Below are 25,977 nucleotides of genomic sequence, written 5' to 3' on the forward strand. Positions count from 1 at the left end.
TCAGGAATTGAGTTTATCAAGGTGTCAAACACATTGAGCAACTTTCCAAGGGCACCAGAGGGGTGTTCTACAAAGAAGATTCAATGAGTTAACCAGATAACTTTGATAAACAACCCGAAATAACTATTGATTTTCTGGTTCATTAAGAAATCTAAACGTATGTGTTTTTGGTGTTGAGTCAATTGGACCATGCCCATTTCAAGCTTATCTTTCTCAAAAGATCTAGTTTTAAATATTTTGTGGAAGTTTGCTAGCTAATTAATTTATTGATCCTGCTTTGTAGTGTACCCCACCTGTCGGTGATAGATAACAACAGCTTGAGTGGACAAGTGACAAGTGACAGTGGCAGCATGGAATTCAAATGAGGAGATGGACAGGTGAGAGAGGGGGGGAAATAAAAAATCTCCACTGAAGAGAAATGAGTATCCCTTCGCCACCACCGCCACGACCAGATGCTCTTGGACTATGAGAGAACACATAGTCAGATGACGAAGTAGCAGTGCTCTCTGAGGTAATCTATGTCTCCGTTAAGGTCAAAAAGTGTGGGGACTGAAGGACAACATGCCGCTCAGCACTGATTGATGATTACCTAGCAAAGATGAAGAAAGATACCCCCTCCAAAAGACACACCCACCAATTATCATAAAAGCTACTACTCAAATTGACCTGAAACCAGTTCAAGTCAATGTTTCAACCCTTCACAGCCACAAGTACTGAGCATTCAGCAGTTCAAACAGCAATGATTTAGCAGGCTACTTGGTAGAGAGACAACACTTAACTACAATTGCCCAAGCCAGACTATACCAACAACAACTTATTGAAAAAGAAAAGATACTTAGGCTACTCTTGCAGAGATTGGTTGTCTTCCCAGGCTATAGATGAGGCGCAGCCTCTCCACTTTGTCTAATTGCATTGCACAGTAACTGGACTTTAACTCCCCCTCTGTGTACGATCTTTCCACTGCTGTCATTCAGATTTGGTTGGGTTTCCATTTTCCCGTGCCACAGTTGCCAAACTAAACTCGAACACCGGTGGCATTGTTGCTTTGAAATATTTACCTCGTTTCTAGGATACCTAGCATGGTCACACTGGCAGGAGCAGGGGTTGGGAGGGAACTTGTGCAAAGGTTCTGAGCTTTTTAGTCAACGGTCTTGTACCAACCACAACCCACTGGCAAATGAGAATAGGACATAAAGAGCTGCCAAAGGTGACGCCAACGTCTGTAGCATTATGGCAGCCAGTCAAGTTTGGGAGCTATGCTCCATTATGGGAGGAATAGGAGGTTGTTTTTCCTCTGCGAAAGCACAAAGAAATTGCAGACATTTCGTATTCATCAGAAAATGAACAGTAGGTCTTGATTAGAATATGAGGGTTGTCCGGAAACATGAGTTGTCAATTTGTTTAGTGAACTGTGTTCATTCAAAAATGTAAACTGAGAAGAAAATAATTATTTAGAAAAATGTGAGCCTTGGTCAAGTTGTCTTTGCATTAGTCTTCACATACTCTCATTTGCTGGGCCATGTTAAGGAATATAAAATTATTGGCCACAATTTGTCTTCACATGCTTAGCTCCATGTCCCCTCCTTGCCCCAGGGAGCAACCGATCTTCAGCGCCAGGGCCCATGTGTTCCAGATCGACCCGAACACCAAGAGGAACTGGATCCCTGCCAGTAAGCATGCCGTCACCGTCTCCTTCTTCTACGACGGCAACAGGAATGTGTACCGCATCATCAGCGTGGGCGGTACCAAGGTGAGCCAGGCAGCTGTGCTGTCCTTGTACAGTGACTCTCTGGAACATGAATGCAGACCACAGTTAAGAGTATGTGAACGTCTTGTCGAAAGCTCTGATTTAGGGAAACGTCCTTTTCGAGAGATGTTCTCAGGACATTGCGGGACGGTTGAAAATATGGTCTCCAGAGGTGCTTTCAGTTCACAATCATTTGCTTCTAGCCAACAACAAAAAAGCAATTTACAGTTTGACAAAGAGAGTAGATAAAGATGGGTCTGGTATGTGTAGCAGATCAGCATTGGCATGTTTTAAGATTGTGTTCACTCTTACTTTTGCCCGTACTCTCATTTATCCTTCCATCTCCAAAGACCTTGGTTGTTCACGAGGCTAAACATAAAATCAGTGTTTGTAGGCTTTTATTAATTTAAAAACAATTGAGCCATTGTTCAGTCAGTAAGAACTAGAACAGAAACTCAATGTCACCAAACAGTGCTCATAAGATCAAGGCACAGATTCCTCACACGTTTTGAATTTAGATTCCCCAATGCTGCCCTGTAATTTATCTGATCTCTTCTTAACACCTCTGGTCTGACCCACATTCCCCACTCCCAGCAGACCCTGTGGTCAGCAACTTAATTCCACGCATCTGTTGTCTGGCAACGTGGTAATCTTTTGTACCACGTCATGTGAAACATGTTGCCCCTGACTCTTGTAATCGTTTGTTTAAAAAGCTCCTCTTCTTTAAGCTGCCCTTGCCCTCTGAGTGTGGGGTTTTACGTCAGTCATATTATAGTAATTCTGCAGCTGATGCAGAAGTTTATAAATGGGTCTGCTTAATGTGTTTTCTCATGTCACGTGAAACCAAATGGAGGGGCTGTAGCCACTTCTCCGCACTGCCCGATGCAATGTTTGTTAATCTGTTAAAGGGTCGGCCAGTCAAATAAATGCCATTTGTTTGGTTACGTCCTGAAAATAATGCAAGCCATTGATTGCCATGCACCCACAGTCCAATCTAAAAGATGGGCATGTCATGCTATCAGAATAAGCTCAAAAGACATTTCCAAAGGAGATAACTGTTTACAGAGAAGATGTGTATAACCATCTGTTTGTACAATGGATTTGAAACGATCCATTTGGATATTATGAAAAGGCAAACGGATGCGTCCGTTATGATCATAGATGTTTCACTTCTCTTTGTTCAAAGTCCGAGAGAACGAGTCCTCACGTTGGCACCAACGTGAACAATAATCTGTTGTGCATGATAGCTTTTGAGGTTCATCAGGTGAGGTGAGGAACTACTACTGCAGTAAGCAATGATGTCCTCCTCCCTCTATCCCCAGGCCATTATCAACTGCACCATTACACCCAGCATGACGTTCACCAGGACCTCGCAGAAGTTTGGCCAATGGGCGGACAGCAGGGCCAACACGGTCTACGGCCTGGGCTTCGCTACAGAGCAGCAGCTGCATCAGGTGAAGATCTTCTAACTTCACTCTACGCAAGGGTCTGGCGTCCCAAAATAATTCAGTTGTTGAATTATGGACAACTCATTTATCTTGTGCGATCATCATTTTCAGGCACATTATCCAAGGCTTACTGCAATTGTCAAACTAAATGCATTTCGCTCTTGTCCGTCCTCAGTTTTCTGAGCGGTTTAAGGAGGTCAAAGAGGCTGCCCGTCTTGCACGCGAAAAGTCCCAGGATAAGATGGAGTTGGCCAACACAGCCCTCAGCATTGCTGCCCCACAGGTGAGCTCAGACAGAATGCTTTTAAGAGAAAAGCTTCTGAGGAGGAACTTTTGAATGTCTGCGGAACTCCTGCGGTACACATCGAGGTATTGCTATCTCCCGCCGGCTGCGAAAGAGAAACGGGATGGGAAGGAATGCGTAAGAAGTATGAGCTGGGTCATTCGTCTCTGAGGAAAGTGGGAGGAAATCTAGGGCGATGGTAAAATTATCCCATGCAGCCCAGTGCTCTGCCTGGCTGGTTATGTCTGCTCACTGCAGAAGCCTCTGAAATGATTTAATTGCATTGATCAATAGGCTATTTTGATTATGGTGGTCACATGTTAACAAAATGTGTAATATACAACAGGGCCTGGGACCCCTTTTGTGGTAGCAAATTCATCAGTGGACCCTTTCGTAATCAGAACACAACTTGAGTGAGATATAAAATGACATGCAAGCAGTTTTACTATGACTTCAGCAGTGCATGGCCGGACGAACCAAGTCTCGGGAAGGAACATTTTAAAGGCCCGCCTCTTGGCATCGGAGAGAACCTTTTGCAGCTTTAAAAGCGAATATCCTGCAATTCTACAAATGTTTCCATGTGTCAGAGAGAACGTTACAGTTTTAAAGTTTAAAGATGGAATCCGCAGTAGGAGGAAACGGCGCCACTGGCTGCCTCGCCACTGGCTGCTCCACCGGCTGCCTCGCCACCGTTATTGTTTTTGTTGCAGAGCTGAGGAGCGTGGTGAAGCATGGTAAAAAAAGAATTGCACTACATATTGTGCTCTTCTATCGCACGTGCAAGGATGTCCAAGGGGAGTAACTTCTTTGTTGTTGTAATATTGAAAAACGGCTGTGTCAGTTTTACCATGAAAGATTCCAGCTTTAAATTACAGTGCATTTATCTAAAAATGTAACATTTTGGGGGGAGTACAATAACTATTGAGTTGAGAAATGTATAATTGATGTGGAGTACTGTGACTAATAATATTAAGTTGTGTTGTATTTACACACTCTAAACGTATTCCACGGATCCATTGGCCAAAATTCATTTAATTTGTTAGCAATATTCATTAAGAAAAAAAAAATATATATATATATATATATATATATATATATATATATATATATATATATATATATATATATCAGTACCAGTCAAAGGTTTGGACACACCTACTCATTCCAGGGTTTTTCTTTATTTTTACTATTTTCTACATTGTAGAATAATAGTAAAGACATGAACACCATGAAATAACACACATGGAATCATGTAGTAACCCAGAAAAGTGATCAAAATATATTTTAAAACGAATCAAAATATATTTTATATTCTTCAAAGTAGCCACCCTTTGCCTTGATGACAGCTTTGCACACTTGGCATTCTCTCAACCAGAATGATGAGGAATACTTTTCCAACAGTCTTGAAGGAGTTCCCACATATGCTGAGCACTTGTTGGCTGCTTTTTCTTCGCTCTGTGGTCCAACTCATCCTAAACCTTCTCAATTGAGTTGAGGTCGGGTGATTGTGGAAGCCAGGTCATCTGATGCAGCACTCCATCACTCTCCCTCTTGGTCAAATAGCCCTTACACAGCCTGTATGTGTGTTGGGTCATTGTCTTGTTAAAAACAAATGATAGTCCCACTAAGCGCAAACCAGATGGGAAAGCATATCGCTGCAGAATGCTGTGGTAGCCATGCTGGTTAAGTGTGCCTTGAATTCTAAATAAATCACAGACAGTGTCACCAGCAAAGCACCATCACACCTCCTCCATGCTTCATGGTTGAAACGACACATGCGGAGGTCATCTGTTCACATACTCTGCGTCTCAAAAATACACGGCAGTTTGAGCTGTTCTTGCCATAATATGGACTTGGTCTTTTACCAAATAGGGCTATCTTCTGTATACCATCCCTACCTTGTCACAACACATTTGCTCAAACACATTAAGAAGGAAAGAAATTCCACAAATGAACTTTTAACAAGGTACACCTGTTCATTGAAATGCATTCCAGGTGACCACCTCATGAACCTAGTTGAGAGAATGCTAAGAGTGTGCAAATCTGTCATCAAGGCAAAGGGTGGCTACTTTGAATAATCTAAAATATATATTTAGATATGTTTAAAAAATGTTTTGGTTACTACATGATTCCATTTTGAATTCAGGGTGTAACACAAGAAAATGCTGAATAGGTCAAAGGGTATGAATACTTTTTGAAGACGCCGTATTATTTGTATCTTTTGAGATCTGGCTGCAGACCCCCATGGGTACCTTCATGGGAACCCCTGATATACAGTATGAGATGCCCTGATATACAGTATGTTTAATTGATATTGCTGTGTTCTTTATTCTCTTGCTATCGGACGACTATTCTCCAGTTCTCACAGGTAGGTCTCACGTGTGTTTGATTTCCAACCTTCGCCGTTCACGTCTAAGAAGGGCCAGTACCAATGTGCTATGACAAGAAAGTAAATCAAACAGAAAATCTTGTGTCTTTATCTTCGCGAGGTTGAGTTGCTCAGAGTTTGATGAACATTTACAGGATAATAGTCACTCCCCAAACTGTTCTTGCTGCTGAAATTGATATCCTTTTAACCCAGCTAACAATTGTAGGGAGAGAGAACGTTTTTGTAATGTTACCCGTAATGTTCCTGTGATGTTTGAAAAAATGTTAGCCAAAACCTCCGGAGAATCTATTTAGCATGTTTTAGAGGTAGGAGAGCATTCCCTTGATTGTCAAACAGAACACGGCTACCATGTTCTCACAATATACAGTATTAATGCATCTCATGAGATGCTGCAAAAACATTCGTGTCCAGTTTTCTGAGGGTTAGGAGAATATTCCATCAACATCACTCCAAGCATACACAGAACATGGTTGCTATGTTCTCAGAATATAATATATTATTGTTCAAGACATGTTTCATGGCAACGTTGGAAGAACATTCATGGGTCCAGTTGTCTGAGGTTTAGGAACATTCCATCAATGTCACATGAAACAAACACAGAACATGGTTGCCATGTTATCAGAATATCTACTCAACAAAAATATAAATGCAATATGCAATGATTTTACTGAGTTACAGTTCATATAAGGAAATCAGTCAATTGAAATAAGATAATTAGTCCCTAATCTATGGATTTCACATGACTGGACACAGGCCCACCCACTTGGGTGCAAGACCCACCCACTGGGGGAGCCAAGCCCAGTCAATCAGAATGAGTTTTTCCCCACAAAAGAGTTTTATTATAGACAGAAATACTCCTGTTTCATCAGCTGTCCGGGTGGCTGGTCTCAGACAATCCCACAGGTGAAGAAGCCGGATGTGGAGGTCCTGGGCTTGAGTGGTTACAAATTATCTGACATACTGCCAGATTATCTTAAAACAATGTTGAAGGCGGCTTATGCTAAAGAAAGGAACATTTAATTTCTCTGGCAACTGCTCTGGTGGACATTCATGCAGTCAGCATGCCAATTGCACGCTCCCTCAAAACTTGAGACATCTGTGGCATTGTGTTGTGTGACAAAACTTCACATTTTAGAAGCCTTTTATTGTACCCAGCACAAGGTGCACCTGTTTAATTCGTTTCTTGATATGCCAAACCTGTTAGATGGATGGATTATCTTGGCAAAGGAGAAATACTCACAAACAGGGATGACATTTCTTTTTTGCGATAATTTAAGCTTTTTGTTTGTATGGAACATTCTGGGATCTTTAATTTCAGCTCATGAATCATGGGACTAACACTTTACATGTTGCATTTATATTTTTGTTCAGTATAAGTAGGACTCTCAAATGATTAGAACATTTAAACAAGTTAATCGGAGGATTTGCTCAAATTCCGAATTTGCTCAAATTGAGCTGTATAATTGAATAGTTTTTATACAAAAAACATAAGAATATTGATGTCTTGATTTTGTCTAAAATAATGGTAAGCAAAATCTAGCAAATTACTAAAGCACACTATCTTTAACCTTAATGTAAACTTGTTTTGACATTGTTGTTTTAGCTGTATATGTATTTTGAATGTTTTCAAAAAATGTGATTATTGGTGGAAAAAATTAATTGTGCCCTAAAATTACAAAACGTTAACTTGAATGAACTGATTAACTCTGACAGCTAATAAACTCAGCAAAAAAAGAAACGTCCCTTATTCAGGACCCTGTCTTTCAAAGATAATTTGTAAAAATCCAAAAAACTTCACAGATCTGTGTGAACGTGCCTTTAGGCATGCTGCAAGGAGGCATGAGGACTGCAGATGTGGCCAGGGCAATAAATTGCAATGTCCATACTGTGGCATGCCTAAGACAGCGCTACAGGGAGACAGGATGGACAGCTGATGGTCCTCGCAGTGGCAGACCACATGTAACAACACCTGCACAGGATCGGTACATCCGAACATCACACCAGCGGGACAGGTACAGGATGGCAACAACAACTGCCCGAGTAACACCAGGAACTCACAAATCCCTCCATCAGTGCTCAGACTGTCCGCAATAGGCTGAGAGGGGCTGGACTGTTGTAAGGCAGATCCTCACCGTACATCACCAGCAACAACGGGTGGGCACAAACCCACCAACGCTGGACCAGACAGGACTGAGAAAAAGTGCTCTTCACTGACAAGTCGCAGTTTTGTATCACCAGGGGTGATAGTCGGATTCGTGTTTATTGTCGAAAGAATGAGAGTTACACCGAGGCATGTACTCTGGAGCGGGATCGATTTGAAGATGGAGGTTCTGTCATGGTCTGGGGCGGTGTGTCACAGCATCATCGGACTGAGCTTGTTGTCATTGTAGGCAATCTCCACGCTGTGTGTTACAGGGAAGACATCCTCCTCCCTCATGTGGTACCCTTCCAGCAAGCTCATCCTGACATGGCCCTGCAGCATGACAATGCCACCAGCCATACTGCTCGTTCTGTGTGTGATTTCCTGTGAGACAGGAATGTCCGTGTTCTGCCATGGCCAGCGAAGAACCCAGATCTCAATCCCATTGAGCACGTCTGGGACCTGTTGGATCGGAGGGTGAGGGCTTGGGCCATTCATGTCTCAGTTGTTGAATCTTATGTTCAAACAAATATTTACACGTTAAGTTTGCTGAAAATAAACGCATTTGACAGTGAGTTTAAATACATTTCCAGTCAAAAGTTTGGACACACCTACTCATTCAAGGGTTTTCAAAACTATGAAATAACACATGTGGAATCATGTAGTAACTATGTAGTAACCACCCTTTGCCTTGATGACAGCTTTGCAAACTCTTGGCATTCTCTCAACCAGCTTCATGAGGTAGTCACCTGGATTGCATTTCAATTAACAGGTGTGCCTTGTTAAAAGTTCATTTGTAGACTTTTTTTCATTCTTAATGTATTTGAGCCAATCAGTTGTGTTGTGACAAGGTAGGGGGTGGTATACATAATATAGCCCTATTTGGTCAAATACAAAGTCCATATTATGGCAAGACCAGCTCAAAAAAGCAAAGAGAAATCACAGTCCATCATTACTTTAAGACATGAAGGTCAGTCAATTCAGAAAATGTCAAGAACTTAGAAAGTTTCTTCAAGTGCAGTCGCAAAAACCATCAAGCGCTATGATGAAGCTGGCTCTCAGGAGGACAGCCACAGGAAAGGAAGACCCAGAGTTATCTCTGCTGCAGAGGATGTTCATTAGAGTTACAAGCCTCAGAAATTGCAGCCTAAATAAATGCTTCACAGAGTTCAAGTAACAGACACATCTCAACATCGACTGTTCAGAGGAGACTGCGTGAATCAGGCCATCATGGTCGAATTGCTGCAAAGAAACCACTACTAAAGGACACCAATAAGAAGAAGAGACTTGCTTGGGCCAAAGAACACAAGCCTCCAGGCTGTGTAAGGGCTATTTGACCAAGAAGGAGAGTGATGGAGTGCTGCATCAGATGACCTGGCCTCCACAATCACCTGACCTCAACCCAATTGAGATTGTTTAGGATGAGTTGGACCGCAGAGGGTAGGAAAAGCAGCCAAAAAGTGCTCAGCATATGTGGGAACTCCTACAAGACTGTTGAAAAAGCATTCTAGGTGAAGCTTGTTGAGAGAATGCCAAGAGTGGGCAAAGCTGCCATCAAGGATCCTTTGAAGAATCTAAATATATTTTGATTTGTTTAACACTTTTTTGGTTACTCTTTTATTGTGTTATTTCATAGTTTTGATGTCTTCACTATTATTCTACAATGTAGAAAACAGTAAAAATAAAGAAAATCCCTTGAATGAGTAGGTGTGTCCAACCTTTTGACTGGTACTATATATATATATATTGTGTGTGTTCTAGACACGATTCATTGGAACGCTGCAATGACATTCCTGTGTCCAAGAACGTTTAAAAAACATAGGACATTCTGTGATGATCCCCTGGAGGTTTTTGTCTAGTTCCTGGCTATTTCCGGGGACGTCCCTTAAGACGTTTTTCGCCTGATGGTCCCAACGAAATGTCTTAAATAAAAAATGTTTCATCACACAGCACCCCTTGTTACTGATGCCGAGCCCATCAAGGCCCTGATTAGTGAACCACTGATCCATTGAACACTATTTGTCTGTTGGCAAGGTTAGGGGCACCCACACTGTGCTTTCAACTTACATATTTGACATTCATTAGTACATTGTGCATGTATACAGTCATTATTATTCAACATGTCCCCACAACCGCTTGGTTCACGGCATTCCTTTGCACGCCAGTAGCTCTACTTGCACATTCATCTTCTGCACACCCGACCATTCCAGTGTTTAATTGCTACATTGTAATTACTTCGCCACCATGGCCTATTTATTGCCTTACCTCCTCTTTATCCTACCTCATTTGCACATGCGGTTTATAGATTTTTCTACTGTATTATTTGATTGTATGTTTGTTTTACTCCATGTGTAACTCTGTGTTGTTTTATGTGTCGAACTGCTTTGCTTTATCTTGGCCAGGTCACAGTTGCAAATGAGAACTTGTTCTCAACTAGCCTACCTGGTTAAATAAAGGTGAAATAAAATAAATAAAATAAAAACATCCGATCATCCAGCTACCCCACCATGTCTGTAACCAGGCTTCCATCAACCATTTGATGTGGATGAATTAACTGACGCATGAAAAAAGTCATGACCGGGCTGATGGAAACAGAAAATGTCAGTACAATTACATAATTGTCGAAAGACAATTTGTTTGTTCGGCATGGTTTAACCATCATATTCTAAACTTGGAGTCACGCGATATGTTGTGTGGTCCTCCCACTACGATTCAGGAACGCATGCAGTTTATTAGGCTGCAGATGAAATAAGTTATGTTGAACTTCACAGGGTGGTGAAAGTACACAGTTATGAGCTTGATGCTGCTTTCCAATAAATATCGAGGGTTTTATTCTGGTGACGTGATCATCGATGCTTGGCTGAAGTTTGACAAATAAAAATTATCTTGCTCTTATCCATAATAGGCTAATCTTATCAGGCTAATCTTATCAGGCTAGTCTTAATAGGCTAATCTTATCAGGCTAATCTTATCAAGCCAATCTTATCAGGCTAATCTTATCAGGCTAATCTTATCAGGCTAGTTTTAATAGGCTAATCTTATCAGGCTAATCTTATCAGGCTAGTCTTAATAGGCTAATCTTATCAGGCTAATATTTTCAGGCTAGTCTTAATAGGCTAATCTTATCAGGCTAATATTTTCAGGCTAATCTTAATAGGCTAATCTTAGCTAATCTTAATAGGCTAATCTTAGCTAATCTTGTATCTGCAAGCTGTTGGCTAGAGCACACGTGCCAAGACCAGAGTGGGCACATTTACCATTGTGACCAAATCACCAGTAGAGTTGAAAATGTGATGGAAATACATTGAACTTTAGATTTTTATTCGTTACGTGAACACTAAAGCGAAAAAGTACCTTTTTATGTGCACTACGTCATCACACACTTCTTTATATCTGCAACAAGTCCGTTTGGTGGAAACGCACCACTGGTGGAAAATGCAAATGTTTTCTTTATCGATTTTTGAATATTTGCATGGAAATCTGTTACTAATTGGATAGAAACCTAGCTCATTTCTGATTTCACCTGATTTGCTACACTTTGCACTTTGAAGTAAATCTCAGCTCTGTTAAAAGTACACTCAAGAATATATGTATTTTTTTATCATAGTGATCAAGGACGATACATAGATTAGTGGCTCACCAATCAGAGCCTTGTCTGTCTTCGCAACAGTAACAAGGGTGATGGGTTATTTGGGAACATCAGGCAAAGTCCTAAAAACGCCTTCAGGGATGTCTCCGGAACAAGCTTGGAACGAGACAAAAACCTCCAGGGGATCATGACAGAACACCCAATCTTTTAAACGTTATTGGACACAATGTTTCCATGAAACGTGTCTAGAACATTAATACAGTATCTTATATTCAGAGAACGTGGGAACCATGTTTTGTGTATGTTTAGGTGTGACTTTGATAGAATATTCTCCTAACCCTCAGAAAACAAGGCACATTAATATTCTTGCAACGTCCCATGAAACATTTCTATCACATTTAATATGGAATTTTCTGAGAACATGGTAACCACATCCTGGTTAAGTTCTATTTGACATTAAAGGTCCAATGCAGCGGTTTTTATCTCTGTCAAATCATTTCTGGGTAACAATGAAGTACTTTACTGTGATTATTTTCAATTAAAATGGTAAAAAAAATGAAACAAACACAGCTTCTTAGCAAAGAGCAATTTCTCAAGCAAGAATTTTGCTTGAAGTGTCTAAGAGTGAGGAGAGAAACTGAAAACGACCTGTTATTGGCAGAGCGGTTTGGAACCGTGATGTCACAAGGCAGGCCAAAACTCCATCCCACCAACACAGGCTGACATTTCAGGCAGTCTTTTGAAACAGCTCTTACACTAAAAGAGCAGTATCATACTTTTCACAATTTCACATTATTTCTAACTTCATTGTGTGAATATATATATATATATATATATATATATATATACAGTATCACACCTACTCATTCAAGGGTTTTTCTTTATTTGTACTATTTTCTACTTTGTAGAATAATGGTGACCTCGCCAGGCAGGCCAAAGCTCCATCCCACCAAAACAGGCTGAAATTTCAGGCAGTCTTTTCAAACTGCTGTTACACTAAATGGGAATGATCATTTTCACAATTTCAGTATTATTTCAACCTCATAGTGTGGACAGGTATATAAAACACATGAAAATCACGTTTTGGAGTGCACTGGGCCTTTAAGGGAATGGTCTCTTAGACACAGTCCTTGCGCAACACTGAAACATTCCTATGAAAATGTTAGGTAAGAACCTAATGAGACTTAAAGGAGAAGTTTTCTTTTTAACAACCAAATCTCAATTTTTCATGTAAATAGGATATTATAGAAGGTTCTAGACACCTTTTTTTGTGATTTCACTTGTTTTTGAGAAACTTACATGGTTGAGGAAGTGATTTTCTGTTTCTCAAAAACTATTGAAATCACAAAAAAGGTGTCTGGTACCTTCTATAGCATACCATTTACGGTTGTAAAAAAAAAAAAAAAACTTGTTTAAGGGAACGTTATCTAAAGCTGCGGGAAACGTTTGTTGTTAGCTGGTAATATCCTCTGGTGACCTCAGCCTCTCCGACACTCCTGTTGTGACTGAGGGCTACAGAGCCTGGGAAGATCCACAGTGTGGACTCTCAGAGGAAAAAAGGGGGTAGATGTAATTCACTTCCCATGCCAAACCTATAGTGTAACAGGAAATTAAGATAGGAGCGATGTAACTGAAAGGATGACGTATAAACCATGACGGATAGGGAATATTTTGCTAAATAACGCTAGAATACATTGATATAACAATCATACTTTCCATCAAGGATGGTAAACTCAGGACATTATATATGTAGCCTCAGCTAGAAAGAAAGTTGAAAAATAAACAAAAACATACAGTGACTATAAATACTGTTCCATGAATGAGAGAAAGGAGGTACAACACAGCTATGGGGAGTTTGTGGGTGCATAACTTTCAGAGGTAAACCCCTTGACATCAGATTGGATCTTTCAGGTGCCAGACCTGTCCCTGCTCCTGGGACAACAGGTCCCTGCGCTCCAGGAGCTGCCACGGGTCCCCGCATAAGGGCGAATGATCTCCGCGAACCAAGGTTGTTTGGGTCAACGGGGGCCATAAGGATCAACGCCGCACCCTCCCTATCGTGGGCTGAATCAGTTCTACGGGGGAAATGCGTGAAGGAGGTTCCGAGGCCACTGGTGCACAAGAGCATCCGTTCCCAATTGAGTATTCAGGTCCCTTATTGCGAAAAACAGCCAACAATGTGCGTTTTCTCATGATACAGAAAGATATGTCTGCCCTGCCTGGGGAGATGCATCACCCGGAGCGAGGGAAAGTGCGCTGCACTCCACAGCAGTAGGGAACAAGCCAAGGATAAGAGGGTGCGAGACCGCACCCCTCCCTGTCTGTTGATGTATGCCACCACTGTCCCGCTGTCGGTCCTCACCAGCAGATGCCGGCCTGCCAACAATTGGAGAAAGCACTTGAGTACTCTATCTACACTGTCAAAAGCTCCAGGTAAATGATGTGCACTGAGTTTTGCGACACTGTCCACAATCCCAGAATTGAACTGCCCTCGCACAGCGCACCCCGCCCTCGGGCAGATGCGTCTGTCTTTATCACCTTGCGGGATACAACTGGACCCATGGAGGTCCCCAGGAGTGACCGGTTTAGGTGGCGCGATGCGTCCATGCGGGTATCTATCACCTACCACCGGAGAGGTTGCATCAGCAACAGCCCGGGGGGAACCACGGCTATCATAGAAGCCGTCATTCACAATAGGCGCAGGCACTGTGTGTGACCTAGCTGAAATTGGGCCAAGCAAAATCGGAATCCGGCCTCCCTTTGCGTGGACAAGAATGCGCGATTCTCAACTGAGTCTAACTCGAGACCCAGAAATGGAATGTGAGATGGAGATAAACAGCTCTTCTCTTGATTCATTATGAGACTGAACATGGGAAACCAGCATGGATGTGTGTAACAGCACCTGCTACCTCGACTCTGCTACCATCAGCCCCAGACACCACTTGGGTGCCAAACCTGCTTCCACAACTTTAGTGAAAGTGTGAGGCGAGAGGGAACGCACGGAAGGGAGGACCAGAAACTCGTACGCTACAGCCTCGAAATGGAACCTCAAGGAACTTCGTGTGATATGGCCATATGAAAGTATGGGCCCTTCAGGTCAATGGAGGTGAACCAATCGCCTGGGCGCACTGACTATAATAACCGGCTGTTCCTGAGCATTCTGAATTTGTGGACACTGAGGTGCTTGTTTAGTGCACGCAGGACTAAAATAGAACGTAGGAACCACTCTGACAAAAACGTGTGGGATGCACAACTAATTGTAGCCTGTACCCCAATGTCACTGTTTGCATATTCCAGGGTGACACTACACATGTGAGCCACTGGTCGACACAGACAGCAAGTCTCCCATAAACTGTGTACTGGGGGGAACATGGTTATTTTTTAATTTCCACCATTCTCGACAACTGTGTATCTGACTGGGGGAGAAGGGGCTCTTTTAATTCTGCTCCCATGTGGAGGACACGACACTCTTGACACCGTGGAACTTTGGATAGAAACAATGTGTTTAAGTGCCAACATTTGCCTGAAGACAAGTCCACTCTGGGTTCCGGGGCTTAGCCTAACAGTGACGAACCCTGATTGGCCGTTGTCACAGCGAACATCTGGGGAGGGGGGAAAGGGGGGACCCCAGCCCGTGCCACCTCCCCTATCTTCACGCTATGTGTGTGGGGGCTGCACACATTAAAAATAGACTCAGAAAACAAAATTATTGTGGAGGTTATCAGGCCCACCAGTCATAGCTACCGGTGACACTGCACCTTGAATCCCAGCTTGAAAAGAGATAGAGCGCTGAAAAACAGACCCCATATGTGATAACAGACAGGGCGATTCCAATTTGAATCTGATTCCCAGGAACTAAACGTGTTGAGCAGGAGACCGACAGCTCAGTAATGTAGGATAATAGCATGACTGCCAATCGCCTACCGAGTCCATAACCTGTATCACTAAGCACCTCATAGGAACCGGTGAGCTACAGGGAGCAATCAGCAATGAATCCCAGTAATAAGCCACCAATGGGGGAGGGGTGCCCACTTGTGGACAGAGAGCGCTGTGATACTGTATAGCCCCGCCTGAAGCCCGCCCTTATATGGGTACAGGAGCTCCAGCAATGGCCCAACTGTTGTCACAGTACCGTATGCAAGCCTACATCAGCCATGCCACTTCTTCTCAGTCTTGCTAAGCCAGTAGCCAGCTACTTTGCATTATCCCCGTGGGCTAGCACCTGCCAAGCCCATTGCCAGCACAGAGCTAACCAAAGAAAAATGTGTGGTATCTTCCTTCGGTGTCGGGAATCTCTCTGATCGCAGCACGGTCCATTTAGAACAACCAAGTCTAGATCGAGAGGAAAACGGTGTCTGACTGTGGCAGACACAGGCGGCAGGGAGTGCCCACCGTCCCGGCCGCCCCGTTCCTTCAAGTCGCCTCCCTTAGCTGGTAACAACCTGGTTTAGCTGGGGAAGCTTTACCACATGCCTCAGCCCAGGCAGACAAGACATTTGATACGACCAAAGCCCCAATTCATCCCCGGGTCCCGTAACTCAGACTCAGCTGAGGTGAGAGGAAGCCATAAGAATTCCATATGTTTGCCAAGGGAACCTGCATGCACCATGGACTAGGGGAACAGTGTCAGCCGTGGGCAGGCCACTGTTACTGACACCGTCCCTTCTTCTCGCACACAAGCTGACCCGAGTGGGGGCAGTCGGAGCATGCACCGCGTCGAGACATACTAGACAACAAAACGCCAGTATAGCCTTCGCTGCTTTGGTTGCGTTAGCCACCGTAGTAAGCCAGGCTAAACAGGCAGAAGAATAACAGAATCAGTACAAAACTCACAAAACCAGTTCCAAAGATTTAACACACAACATCCAGGAGGATGAGCCATGCCCTCCTTAAGTGGAATAGTTAAGTTGGAGCAAAGCCTGATAGATTTTGCATTCCCATGTTTATTTTAAAGAGTGCGTGAAACTTGTTCTGCTCATCTCGTGGTGAAGAGAGGAAGAATTGAAGGAATGAATCCGTGCCTTATAGGTTTATCACCTGTGGACGCGTGGAGCTTCCGGTGAGGCACGGTGTTTATTGGCCTTGTCAGGCGTGATTCCAATGTTTCTCAGTAAAGGGTGCAAGCACGTGCAAACTCCCCATAGATGTGTGGTACTGAGTTGACGGACTGAAAGAGAACCAGCAGACACTGTACCCCTCAGGACTTTGGTATTGGTTTAAAGTGTGTTGTTTGTGTTGTGTTGTGTGTTAGGACCTCAGCGATGAGCTCCAGTCGCCGCCGGTGATGTGTGTGAACGGTCCTGAGGACAAGATGTTCCGGAGCCAAAGCGCAGATATCACACTGTCTTCTGAGAAGGAGCGCATTAAAAAGATGCTTTCTGAAGGGTAACCCACTTATATATGCTCTTGTCCTCAACGTTTTACTCAAGCCAGGGTTCGTTTCATTGTCTGAAAGTACACCGAATATTTTGTGGAAATGTTCTTGGTCTCAAACCCAACTGTTCCATTTTAGAAGGTAAGATAATTGGTCTGGATCTCAAAGGTTCACACACGAAAACAGAGCTTTGGTAAAGAGGATTTTCCAGTCGTTGCTTTAGTTCTGATGGCCTGTTTTGATTACGCTTTCCCCATTGAATAGAGCTGCTTATGGGACACATGGTCCAGACAAGAGCAAGGGGGAGTGTAGCAAAGCTAATGTGCTGACTCACACAAAGAGAGAGAAGGTTGCATATTACCCTGCTATTCAGTGGCCCATTCTACTCACTCTGCTTTTGTCCCTGTTGCCCATTACACTGTTGTACATTATCACTACACAATGCAACTTTTATGGTTGCTATGGTGAGTTCTAACGATTGGATAATCTCTCGCTTTCTAATGGTAAAATTACATGGCATCTAAGGGCACAGGATCATGGAGCAGGAACATATTAAATGGACCAATTTCACAAATTTTACCCAAGAGTTGGTAAAGTACGGACAGAGCGTTATCATTAAGCCCTTCTCCACTGTGTAGTGAATGTCCCCTCAAATCTGTTCCATTCCTGAGAGGTCAGATGGTGTTTGCCTGAGGTCTCGTACGATGTCTTGCAGGTCTATCTGCGAGATGAACCTGGAGGCAGAGCTCTTCACCCTGCAGGACAGTAACTCCAAGCTGGTGGCGGCGCTACATGAAGCTAACAATAACGTGGAGCAGTGGAAGAAGCAGCTAGTTGCCTACCAGGAGGAGACCGAGAGGCTACGAGACCAGGTGAGTGTTGTCACGATGAAAGATCCACCAGATCGCTTTGCTTTCTTTGATCTAGAACTATGGACGCCATTGTCAGATGGGTAAATCCATTTAAATTCAATCACTTTTTGACAGCAGCCCTTTTGATTCAAACAAAACGTTCCATACACGTTTGCCCATGGAAGAAGTGGTCAGAAAGGGACTTTTTGGACCTGAATGCCAAAACATTAAGGAGATCAAGGTGCTCAAAGTTTACCCATTTTGAAAAAAAACACTATATCGTGTGTTCATCATCACTGGAAAAGATAAACGGTTGAGTTTGATATAATTTAAAAGCTTCTAAACATGGTGGTAATTTAAAAGCTTCTAAACATGGTGGTGAAACTATTTTATAGTTTCTTGATAAAAAAAATATTTTTATATTATGTCATTTTATTTTTACCTTTTAATATCAATTATCTAAAAACGCATAAACTTCATAACTTCATTTTGAAATATGTTGTAGCTTAGACCCTATTTCACGTAATTTGTGTTTTTTGTGTTGTGCCCGCCATCGGTTGAGACACAACGTGCTCTTGAATACACAATGGGTGCATTTCAATCATAGAAATAGGATGCATAGAATGGACCTATCCCTTCAGACCACTGCAATTTATCTGGTACACCATTTAAATGTACATTTGATTGAAATTGTAACTTCTAATGACTACCACAATGGCCACCCACCGTCGAATGTCAACTTAAATGGTCATGTGTAATCTATCTATATTCCCAGATATTCCCATTCAAGTCAACATTGAACATTCTGATGTCTGGACCTCCAACCATCTTTGTGGTACCATTTGAACATTTGTCAGCCAAAACATGACACTCACCCTGTATTCAAGATCATGTTGTGTCTGATGGCAGGCAAAACACAAAAACCGATAAAATAAGTAAAAATAGGGTCTAAACTACAACATATGCAAATGTGAAAAGAAACAATGGGCAAATATGTATGGAAGTGATTAAATTCAAATGGATTTGCCCATATCCGTTCCCACAAATGCTGAGTGGACCTAATCTCAGTGGAATCATGGGTAAATGTTAAAGTTCAATGTAATTGCGCAAGTGCATGCAACCGTTCAAGAAAACAGAATTGTGAAAAATACATTGGTAGAATGTAAAGATATGTTACATTTCCGGTTGTAGAATGTAAAGTACAATTAAATACACGACCATGATGAAGATTTGAAGTTATTTTCATGTGCTTAATACCTCACCTCACTTTTCGCTCACACCATAAATATCTCCATGCTGTGACCGTGAGGTCACATTTTGATAGTGAAGGTCACATCTAATTATCAACGGCGGTGTTGTAAAATGCTGCATCCAGAATCGAGACAGAAGGCGGTGGGGCCAGTGTAGCAGCAAAAGCCTTATTCAAACATGAACAGGTGATGAGTCACCGCCACTGATAATGACAACGTTTGAAAGTCTCCGACATTGCCCTTTCTCTGCCGGGGAGGTCATGTAAGTTTTGATTGGGTCATCGTTTTTCAGACAATGGGTTTTCGTTTTAGTCTTTGGAGAAAAGGGAAAGGACGCGTCTGTTGGTAGCTCACATTGTCATCTTTTGACAACACTGGCCTTAAGAGGCTGTAGAACTTTTCCCTGAAGCTTTAATCGAGGTGTGTTGGTTGGTTTGGATTACGGGGCACCCCTTGCAGTATGTTAAACATGCTCTTTGCATGTTCTCACTATCCCACCTATGTTTCTAAGGCAGGGGGTGTCAAACTACTAATTTTGCCTGCGGGCCACATTTGGTCTTCACTGAGGTCCGGAGGGCTGCACTGAAAGTTGTGTTATAAACTCAGCAAAAAAAGAAACGTCCTCTCACGGTCAACTGCGTTTATTTTTTAGCAAACTTAACATGTGAAAATATTTGTATGAACATAACAAGATTCAACAACTGAGACATTAACTGAACAAGTTCCACAGACATGTGACTAACAGAAATTAAATAATGTGTCCCCGAACAAAGGGGGGTCAAAATGAAAAGTAACAGTCAGTATCTGGTGTGGCCACCAGCTGCATTAAGTACTGCAGTGCATCTCCTCCTCGTGGACTACACCAGATTTGCCAGTTCTTGCTGTGAGATGTTACCCCACTCTTCCACCAAGGCACCTGCAAGTTCCAGGACATTTCTGGGGGGAATGGCCCTAGCCCTCACCCTCCGATCCAACAGGTCCCAGACATGCTCAATGGGATTGAGATCCGGGCTTTTCGCTGGCCATGGCTGAACACTGACATTCCTGTCTTGCAGGAAATCACACACAGTACGAGCAGTATGGCTGGTGGCATTGTCATGCTGGAGGGTCATGTCAGGATGAGCCTGCAGGAAGGGTACCACATGAGGGAGGAGGATGTCTTCCCTGTAACGCACTGTGTTGAGATTGCCTGCAATAACAACAAGCTCAGTCCAATGATGCTGTGACACACCGCCCTAGACCATGACGGACCCTCCACCTCCAAATCAATCCCGCTCCAGAGTAACTCTCATTCCTTCGATGATAAACACGAATCCGACCATCACCCTCGGTGAGACAAAACCGCGACTTGTTAGTGAAGAGCACTTTTTGCCAGTCCTGTCTGGTCCAGCGACGGTGGGTTTGTGCCCATAGGCGATGTTGATGCCGGTGATGTCTGGTGAGGACCTGCCTTACAACAGGCCTACAAGCCCTCAGTCCAGCCTCTCTCAGCCTATTGTGGACAGTCTGAGCACTGAAGGAAGGATTGTGCATTCCTGGTGTAACTCGGGCAGTTGTTGTTGCCATCCTGTACCTGTCCCGCAGGTGTGATGTTCGGATGTACCGATCCTGTGCAAGTGTTGTTACATGTGGTCTGCCACTGCGAGGACGATCAGCTGTCCGTCCTGTAGCGCTGTCTTAGGCGTCTCACAGTACGGACATTGCAATTTATTGCTCTGGCCACATCTGCAGTCCTTAATACCTCCTTGCAGCATACTTAAGGCACGTTCACGCAGATGAGCAGGGACCCTGTCAGTAGAAAGGCCTCTTTAGTGTCCTAAGTTTTCTTAACTGTGACCTTATTTGCCTACTGTCTATAAGCTGTTAGTGTCTTAACGACCGTTCCACAGGTGCATGTTCATTAATTGTTTATGGTTCATTGAACAAACATGGGAAACCGTGTGTAAACGGTTTCCCAAAGATCTATGAAGTTATTCGGATTTTTACGAATGATCTTTTTTTTGCTGAGTTCATTTCCTTGCCGTCCAAATTAGTAAACTTTCCTCTATCCATAGTTTTGGGAATTTTCTATGCTCGCTGACTATCCAGCTTTCGTTTCTGCGATTGGTAGCAACATGGATAGAGTGAAGAGATTGTGTAAATCTAGATCCAATATAGTTCCGATTTGGTTTTAGTCATTTCAAATGTAGACTGAGGTTGAACCACAAAACAGACCGCATTGAGGTTTGACACAAGCTCTCAGGCAGGGTTTCCCAAACTCAGTCCTGCCCGATTCAATTAACCAACTCAAACTTTTCTTATCAAGGACCCCCAAAATAGTAGATCTCCCTAATAAGTTTTTTCTTTTGTAATATATATATTTCCACATATTTTCATGTGTAGACCTATAGGCTATAATATTCCTTTAATGAGTAGTAAATAATACAGGCTTCATACAGACATTGGTATGTCAAGTTCAAGGACTTTTTCAAGCACTATCATTGTAATATTCAAAGACCTCAATTATATATATTGTTATAGGAATAATACAACAACAACAAAAAACTCCCAAAAAGTATGCATTACCATTTTAAGAATAATGCATTTTCTATACTTTTCTAATGACATTATGCATTGAAATGATTATTACGTTCTAAAATATGTCCGAATAATGTGGACATAGATTGGATGTAGGAATGGTGATTTGAATACTGGTTGATGTTGCAAGCTCATTAATAAAGTCTATTATTTTTTATTTAACTAGACAAGTTAGTTAAGAACAAGTTCTTATTTTCAATGACGGCCTAGGAACAGTTGATTTAACTGCCTTGTTCAGGGGCAGAACGGCAGATTTTTACCTCGTCGGATTTGGGTTTCGATCTTGTAACCTTTCGGTTTACTAGTCCAACGCTCTAACCACGAGGCTACCTGCCGCCCCATTAATAAAGTCTATGTGGCGGTAGCAGTAATCTCACCTTCGGCATTTGAGATGTTGGGTCATTTGTATCGTGTTTTTAAAACAAGCAAGTGACCATAAATGTGATTCCTATTGTACTGTAACGCTATGTATGAAAAGTTCAAGCCAACATTCGATGTTGTCCTCATCAGAACCTGTTGGAGGAAATTATGGTTGAAGTGACTAATTATGTATACATTCCAATCAGAACTGACTAGTCCAAATGCTATAATGTACTGTACATATATGAATTTTCTCTCTTGCTCCCATTCCCAATTGTATATAATGTAGTCAGGAGTTTAGTAACAATGAAGGTCTGTTCCTTAGTTCATTCATTTGTACAATCTCCAGGTGGCAGGAACGGACTATCTCCAGACTGTCTAGAATGCTGATTTATACTGACTGACCTTGACTTCAGGCGTGGAGCGAAAGCTCGAGAAACTATAGGGCCTCTAAGAGATAGAACATTTAGAAAACGCTGATGTCATTTTCAGTTTATAACTTGTGGAAAAATGTGTATGTGGCAGTACTCTCTTGAAATAAACGCTGTTACCTGACTTTTAAGACCGGGACTCTGTCCATTTCTTATAAAAATATTGGGTCTTACAATCCCTTTAGAATGCATTGACAGAGTAATAATTCTGATTGGGAAAAACTACAGAGGAATTTAGAATTCCACTAACAGAACCCTACATGGTTTTTACAACAACAACAGACCAGCACAGCATCCATCAATTGAGCAGCAGGCAAAACCTGATCCTAAATGAAATCACTGCATAGAAAAAAATATGATTGTCAGTGGCGGTGGATAGGAGAAACAGAAATATAAATAATATTACCCGACTTACAGGTAGGCTATAATAAAACCAATATTTAATTTATCGAAAAATAAAAGGACAGAATTTTTTTTTTTAAACATTTTTCCGTGGACCTCCCCAGTTTGTAAACCCCTGCTCTAAGGCATTATTAGTCTGAATGCAGAGAATCTCATCCATCTGTGGCTTAGAGAGTACACATGGATTCCCATTTTACCTCTCACCCCTGAGATGTATTTGAGGAAGTATATAATACTGTTCTTAGTGAATATTCTGTGACGACTAGACAAGTGGATGATGAGACATTCTCCAATGCATCATTGCTAGCTGGGTCCAGTAAATGTAAAAGCTTTATCTATTTTTTCCAGTTCTATGTCATCAATATCTGTTCAGGGTCACTGGCTGCTAAGTACTGAGTCACTAGGGGATTTGCTGGCTCCAAGCCTGTTGGTGAAATCCTTTGGATTCATCAACCTTTGGATTCGACCACTTCAATGGTTTGAGTGGTGCAAGCTTATAATGTCTAGCCAGAGAACATTGATCTCCACAATTATTTTACCACTTCATGCAGTGTTTCACTGCACTGTGGATATACATCAATATTCCCAGACGACTACGATCCTCCCCGTCTCTACATTAATCGTCCTCGAAAAAGGCAAGCCATCCAGGTCTAGTGGACCAAGATCTCTCGCTTTTTTTGATCTGAATTGGGCGACCAGGTGGCTGAAAATGGTTCACGTCTCCTGGGGGTGGCAGAGAGAGGGGTTTGTAGGACAGCGATATCCTACTTTCAATGCCCTAGTTAGGAGAAAAATGAAAAATCACCAGAGGGAGCTGGCAGCTATCTGCCCCCCCCACACCCCCCCCACCATACACAGTTAAAAATAATCCAGCCTCTCTCAAGGCAGAGACCTTTTAGAGGTCTCTTTTTTAGTTTAGCTCCTATTTTACAGGCTGAGTTAACACTGCAGTGAGGTTTCAATTCCCCGTTACCTGATCATGGTGGTGTCTCGGTCCTTGGCTGGCGCAATAAAGGCAGCAGCCTTGGCCATGGTAAAGGGGGATCAGGGGGATGTTGTATGCTGTGTGTATTATTGAGACCACAATATCTGATCCTCGCAGGAGGCATTATGCCTTTGACTTTATCATCCAATGAGAGATATTTACTTTGTTAACTACTCTGTACTAGAGCTTTGTTGCTTGCCAGTTTTTGCATTTGGGGCTTTGTACTGTTGTATATGTTTCGTGTGTATGACTCATTGTTTGGTTAGCAAGAGATGCTGCTTTTTTTGCATGTCTATGAACAGTATTTTTAGGGGGCACTGCTGTTACTTAATTGGGTTGAAGAGGGATAAGGGGGTTGGAGGGGGGGTATCCTGCGGGAATTATCCAGGTTGAAAGATGGCAGGGTTCCTCACTTTTCCTGTATAACCAAGGACATTTTTATCCACAGATGGGGCAAGGGTTTTGTATTTTCCTTTACCTGCAGTGTGGTAAAACAAAGCCAAACGCATGGATTGTTCTCAATAACCTGTAAATATCAGGATGTAGGATGGGACAAACCGAACAACTTCAATGACTAATTTCTCTAAACGGGTGGGGACGACATCACCTAATTCACTGAGAATACATTACATAGGATGAAGAAACAATACTGCGAGCCGCAGCCCCATACTACTTGTCAGACACAGAGAACTGATACTATAAACGTGCTGTTGGGGTGGAATTGGCGTGAGGTGTGGGAGGTCCGTGAGTAGCTTTTGAACATTCCTTTGGATTCCTCATGTCTAACTCATTGTTAGAAAAAAGTTAGCTCCAAATCAGATGTTAGATACTATATTATTGAATGTTTTATGAATCCTATACATGAAACTAGCCAATTAGCGTGCAATACAGTTATCTTATATTTCAACCAAATAATGTTGCAGTAATGCTAATCTGTGTCCAACATCAGAAACCGTTTCAGACAATCTGAGATGGTGGGAGTCGAAATCCTCTTTCTTGTGCTTTTTGAGGTGGAAAGACCCTATTAAAGAGAAAAGATTCTGAAGGATTTGAATGACCACAACTGGGAACACACTGTAAAATGGCAGGGGCAAGCTGTAAAGACCAGGGATAATTCCTTTCTGGACTCAAGTATAGTACCATTCATGAGTGCAATCTATAAAGTGTCAACAAGAAAGTTGGACCCAGGGGTCCTGTCACACATGTCACAATAACGTTCCCTCTCCCTGTAGAGATCTGACAGGAGCTGCAGTCTCAAGTCTATGATCATTTCCCCTGGTCGTGACTGAAACCTCTCGTCTTTTGGCAGGTGGCTGATCTGGAGGCACATGGCGGACACGGCCCTAGTGACACGCTCAAAGACGAGTTGACTCGTTCTCTGGAGGAACTGGAGGCCCTGCTCAAGGCTAAAGATGAGGTCAGGGGGGCAAGATACACACAGGGGAAAAGGGAGGTATTGTAGGTATATTTATATGCCCTCCGGCAACAAGTGTAAGGCTGTTCTACTCATGCTTATGGATGAGGGTAGGGGGAGACGTTTCTAGATCAGACCAAGGCCGAAAGTAGCTGAGTTTAAATGTTTTAAATGGGATTTTATACCATTTTATAGATGGAGAACATAGTCTTATCACAAAGCTGGCAATTGAGATCAAATCAGTTGTGGTCTTTAAATGGAAGAAAGGCCAATGTGAACCTGTAACCTTCCTTTGTTTTGTGGTGCTGACGGCAAAGGTCCTTGGGCTAACTTGTGAATGATTATGCTTGTTTTCCAGGAAATCCACATTCTGCAGAACAAGAAAGAAGAATACCATGAGATGGAGCAGGAGAGAGAAGAGGCCATACACCGATTACAGGTAGACCTGCACACTGACGAAGGCACATTTGGTAAAACCTTGCATGAGCAAGAACAAGAGACTGAAAAACAGCTTCTATCGCAAGGCCATCAGATTGTTAAATAGCCATTACTAGCCGACTACCACCCAGTTACTCAACCCTGCACCGTAGAGGCTGCCACCCTATGTACATAGACATGGAATCACTGGTTTAATAATGGAACACTAGTCACTTCAATAATGTGTACATACTGCTTTACTCATTTCATGTACATACTGTATTCTATTCTACTGTATTTTACTCAAATGCCACTCCGAC

At 42.5% G+C, this 25,977-nt stretch overlaps 1 protein-coding gene across 2 annotated transcripts in view; it reads left to right on the forward strand.

Moving 5' to 3' along the window:
* The window catches only part of LOC112260318 (homer protein homolog 3), a 35,278-nt gene that overhangs the window by 6,601 nt on the left and 2,700 nt on the right, over positions 1–25,977 (forward strand). Inside the window, exons 3-10 of one of the 2 annotated variants that reach the window (XM_024435333.2) lie at positions 1,594–1,750; positions 3,070–3,201; positions 3,371–3,478; positions 5,838–5,846; positions 16,848–16,981; positions 17,686–17,842; positions 25,136–25,243; positions 25,599–25,679. In XM_024435333.2, the coding sequence (XP_024291101.1) occupies positions 1,594–1,750; positions 3,070–3,201; positions 3,371–3,478; positions 5,838–5,846; positions 16,848–16,981; positions 17,686–17,842; positions 25,136–25,243; positions 25,599–25,679 (886 nt within the window). The remainder of the gene's footprint in view (positions 1–1,593; positions 1,751–3,069; positions 3,202–3,370; positions 3,479–5,837; positions 5,847–16,847; positions 16,982–17,685; positions 17,843–25,135; positions 25,244–25,598; positions 25,680–25,977) is intronic. The other variant, XM_024435334.2, reaches the window with a different exon arrangement.

This window comes from Oncorhynchus tshawytscha, linkage group LG10, assembly GCF_018296145.1.
Source record: "Oncorhynchus tshawytscha isolate Ot180627B linkage group LG10, Otsh_v2.0, whole genome shotgun sequence".
In the NCBI taxonomy this organism is placed as follows: domain Eukaryota; kingdom Metazoa; phylum Chordata; class Actinopteri; order Salmoniformes; family Salmonidae; genus Oncorhynchus; species Oncorhynchus tshawytscha.